This window comes from Coptis chinensis, chromosome 6 (genome assembly GCF_015680905.1).
Source record: "Coptis chinensis isolate HL-2020 chromosome 6, ASM1568090v1, whole genome shotgun sequence".
Classification (NCBI taxonomy): domain Eukaryota; kingdom Viridiplantae; phylum Streptophyta; class Magnoliopsida; order Ranunculales; family Ranunculaceae; genus Coptis; species Coptis chinensis.
In genome coordinates, this window is record NC_141461.1 from 87,661,154 (window position 1) to 87,665,324 (window position 4,171).

At 36.5% G+C, this 4,171-nt stretch overlaps 1 protein-coding gene across 1 annotated transcript; it reads right to left on the reverse strand.

Annotated features, from left to right (window-relative positions):
• Positions 1-1,080: 1,080 nt before the first annotated feature.
• Positions 1,081-3,564, reverse strand: LOC147495159 (arabinogalactan protein 41-like). Its single transcript, XM_086563762.1, has 2 exons — positions 3,249-3,564; positions 1,081-1,404 (listed from the first exon to the last, which is right to left on the reverse strand). Exons 1-2 carry the CDS (start codon positions 3,355-3,357, stop codon positions 1,298-1,300), a joined length of 216 nt encoding a protein of 71 aa, XP_086419888.1. The 5' UTR covers positions 3,358-3,564; the 3' UTR covers positions 1,081-1,297.
• Positions 3,565-4,171: the final 607 nt, after the last annotated feature.

The window sequence follows — 4,171 nt, forward strand, 5'->3', positions numbered from 1 at the left end:
GGATATTGGGCCAAAAAAACGAAGTGGCCCATAAATAATGTCCAGTTATTCAACATTTGCAACGAATAATAAAGCGTGGCCAAAGCTTTGTCATTTGCAACCAAATAATGAAGCGTGGGCAAAGCTATTTTAGGTGAGTATTGGCTACGCATTTGAGCGTAGCAAAAGAATTTGACTATTTACTATGCTCCAAAGTGTCGATGATACTATAAAAAGGGAATTAAAACCATTTTCTACCATTTCCATTTTACTTAAAAATATGAAATATTTTTAGCTATGCTTAAAAGCATTGCCGATACTACCAATTTTATCCGAACCCTCGAAAAGATTAGCTACACTTAAAAGCGTTGCTAATGTATGGTATCAGCTACACTTTCTAAGCTTTGCAAATAATTTCGTAGCAAAAGCCCCCATCTCTTGTAGTGCACGTGTTCTACCAACTACACACTCCTAGCACCTATAAAAGCCAACCCCATAACCACGTTGGTTTGATTCCAATCTCACCCCAAGGTACTGGATATGTAGACATCTTCTTACTCATGAAGAGATATGACCACCCACCAAAACACTCCCATTTTTAGATTAGAGCAAAGTCATAAATTTTAGATTAGAGCTAAGTCATAAACACTTGGTGTAATGCTATGTTAATACCCTAAAATAAAATCATAAAAATAGACATTTACACTTTGTCGGATGAAAGGTATTGGGCCATAAATTCTTGCGATGAATCTACAAGATTTATGTTGACTCTTAAATGAATTGAATCAACGAGGAATAGAGAACGTTAAGACTGTTACTTACACTTAGGGAAGTTCCTTATGGAATTTGTTGCTCGTCTTCCGCTTAGTTTTAGTAGTGTGTGCTAAGACTATAGAAGATGTGTCATTGACAGAGAAGTCAAGGTATGAGTGTATGACAGTCTACTCGGACCACAGTGTTAATATTTTTAGTTATCTATGTCTGCAAACTCGCCCTACATGCTTGGGCCAGTTCAGAGGTTTCCATCCGATCACTGGACTGCTGGGCAACCTGGGAAAATCCTTTCCAGTTTTCACAAAATAAAGAATAAGAAATAACCCGAGAAGATAAAAGTATCACTCAATACACCAGAATAAAAGGTTAACAGAGGAAACTACAGCTCAACCAGCTAAATCCCACACCCACACATAATTTTCAGAAATCAGAACCACCTTAGGTACAAACCAAAACATGCACTATACACTATCATTAAATTAATGCAGGTCCCAACGTCCTTTTATAAATTCCCCCTCCCTTTCAGATCCTCATATTATTCAAGTCAGAAGAAGTTGTAAGATGACGAAGCATCAAGGGGGTGGATGAGATATGTAAGCACAAGCGCCACAAGCATCAGGACATAGGCAATTCCTTGATCAATTGATGTACCTGAAACGCAAAAAGGTAAACCACAATTAATAGCTTCACAACAAAATATTCACATATAGGTACCAATCAAAACTAAGGAAAGAAGATCGGTTCAGATTTAAGTTCTTGGACCACTCCTTTCATAACTCTAACTCTAGAAGACACCAACTAAGGTCAACATCTTTCACAATCAGTGGTGTACAGAAGTGTTTGTAACTTTGCACCAAAGTAAAGCATGTTAAATATCTGTTTGTATGATGGGTCCCCAATCAAAAAGACTTAGAGATCTCCTAAAGCTCCTCATTTCCTTTAATGGTTTTAAGGACACATATAAAACCTCCTCAAAGGCTCCTTACTCACCTTTTAACAGCCTTACTCTACTTCCCATATTTAGAAAGGAAACTGGCTCCTCCATTACTAAAGACGTAGACAAAGGTCTGCTGTGAGCCAGTGACACTCTTCCTAGGAGTCTTGGACAACCAAGTAAACTTAGGCTCCAGTCACAGATACTTCGGCTACAGATCATCGAATTTTTACCTCCTACACCTTCCCCACTCTCCTTTTCAAACTTTTCGCTTTATTTTGAGGAGTTCTACTAAAGCTACTCTTGGATAAATTCGATGTTAGGTTAGTTCAAGAATATACGACCATGTTATTAAGGTCAATATTTTTCACAATGAGTGGCATAAAAGAAAAACTCATAGCAAACTGAAACATGTTAAATATCTGCAATTTGAACGACAGGGACCCAAATTGAAAATGACACTCGACACAGTCTCAATCACCAATTGACTTGCAAATGCCAATACCAATAGACAGAGAACCAGCTTCTCAAAGGCTCCCATTTCCTTTGGTTTTGTAAAGCAAATGCAGAATGAACCTTCTCAAAGTCTCCTCACTCACCCTTTATACTAGCCTTACTCCCCTTCCCTTATCTAGGATGGAAATGACTCCTCAATTACTAAAGATGTAGCCAAAGTTGTGCTGCGATGCTCTTCCTTGGTCGTGCAAGTAAACTCAAGCTCACGTCAACAGATATTTCAGATATGGTAATCGACTTTTTACCTCCTACACCACCACTGTCATTTCAACATTTGCACTTTATTTTGAGGAGCTTGAATGCAGCTACTCTACACAATATTAGTTTTGTATCCATTTAAAACGATTACTATCTTAGTGAAAACAACTTTACCAAAGGCGAAGCAGCTGCCAAGGCGCCAGTGAAAGTTACTACATGTAGTTTACAAAGGCGTTGCTATACGGACGTCAGTTGTAAAGCCTAGTGCCATGCCTTTGACAACATAGATATATGGTAACCATTTGTTAAGTAATTTAAGCCAGAAGAAGACTACTAAAACAATTGGGCACCTCAATCTTTCATAATCAATTGTAATATGTTTGGAAACATTTCATTTAGCTACATTTTCTTAAACTGTACTTGAAAGTTAAAATTAAAAACAAATAGGACAACTGGAACAGCTAGGGTGTGTCAATTTGGTTTGATTTTGTTGTCAATTCCTAATTAAGAGGAAGTCAAATTAATTGGATTAAACTAAACAACAAAGGGAAAAAATTGTATCATACAGCAAAAAGCCAATCAACAAAATCCAAACAGCTCCAGGACAGAACTATATTCAATCATAATCAACACATACAAAGATTTCATATCTTTTCAATCAAATACAAGATCTCAAAAAGATTAAATACACAAACACTTCCACAATAAACAGATATTAATTTTACCCAATTATTCATCTTTCAACATTGTTTTCATAAAAAAACAACATAACGTACATTAAGATACGTACAACAATGTAGAACCAAATAAAATAAAATAAAATCTTAAATAATAAGAAAAAGTATACCATCGCTTGTAGGAGCAGGAGCAGGACCTTGAGCAGAAGAAGGCAAAACAATACTAAAAATCAAAGTAACAACCAACATTACTCCAAAAGAAACCCTACAAACCTCCATTTCTTCCCCTTCAAAAAAAAAAAATTACGATCTCTCTGCGACGAATTCACTGCTTTGGGCTCTAACAAAGCGAGCCCGACGCAGAGAGATCTCAAAACCCTAAACCAAAATAAAAATGAAAGAGAAAGGAAATTCTTTTCTTGCAATAAGAGCAAGAAATGATATGAGGAAATGGAAAGGACGTTTTTATAGTTGGAAAGTTTTTTTTGTGAGAAAAAAGTACAACGGTTTTTTTTATAAAGGGCGAATGTGGGCCAGTCCGTAAGTTTCGGATATATATAGATTCCTTTCAGGGTAGGGTCTACCAACCATTCCCATGTGCGGGTTTGGGGATGGCCAGCACTTTATTTTCTGACAGTCTGTCTGCTTTGTTGTCTGCCAGATTGGTTTTGTCCAATTTTTGGGCTGTAGCCTGTAGGGGATCTACAAAACTGGAACAAAATCTCATGTATTTATCTTTGAAATTCAATAAGTGAGATTTTAGCATATAATATCGTTGAAACTCAGTCATATTCTTGATATCTTGAAAGGTATTGTAATTTTAGTGATATTTCACGGGAATTTGTTCTAATCATGATTTGATTATTTGTTCGGAATTTTACTTACCCTTTTGATTAGGGAAGGCCGCTTTAGGCTATGCTGTTAAGAAACCATCTTCTTCATGCGGAAATTTTCAGTATTCAAATACAACGTACCCTTAGTTTGAGTAAATCAGAGTCAGCAGACTGATCAACAAGCAAAACCGTGGCATGGTAGAGAATTTAATTCCGCTCGAAATAGAAGAGATATGATATATTCTTATCTTGCTAGCATA

Excerpts from the sequence above, each read along its gene's own strand:
- LOC147495159 (XM_086563762.1), bottom strand. The coding sequence starts at position 3,357 with ATGGAGGTTTGTAGGGTTTCTTTTGGAGTAATGTTGGTTGTTACTTTG. Across the intron at positions 1,405-3,248 it reads TCCTGCTCCTACAAGCGATG|GTACATCAATTGATCAAGGA; the intron begins GTATACTTTTTC and ends TTTGCGTTTCAG.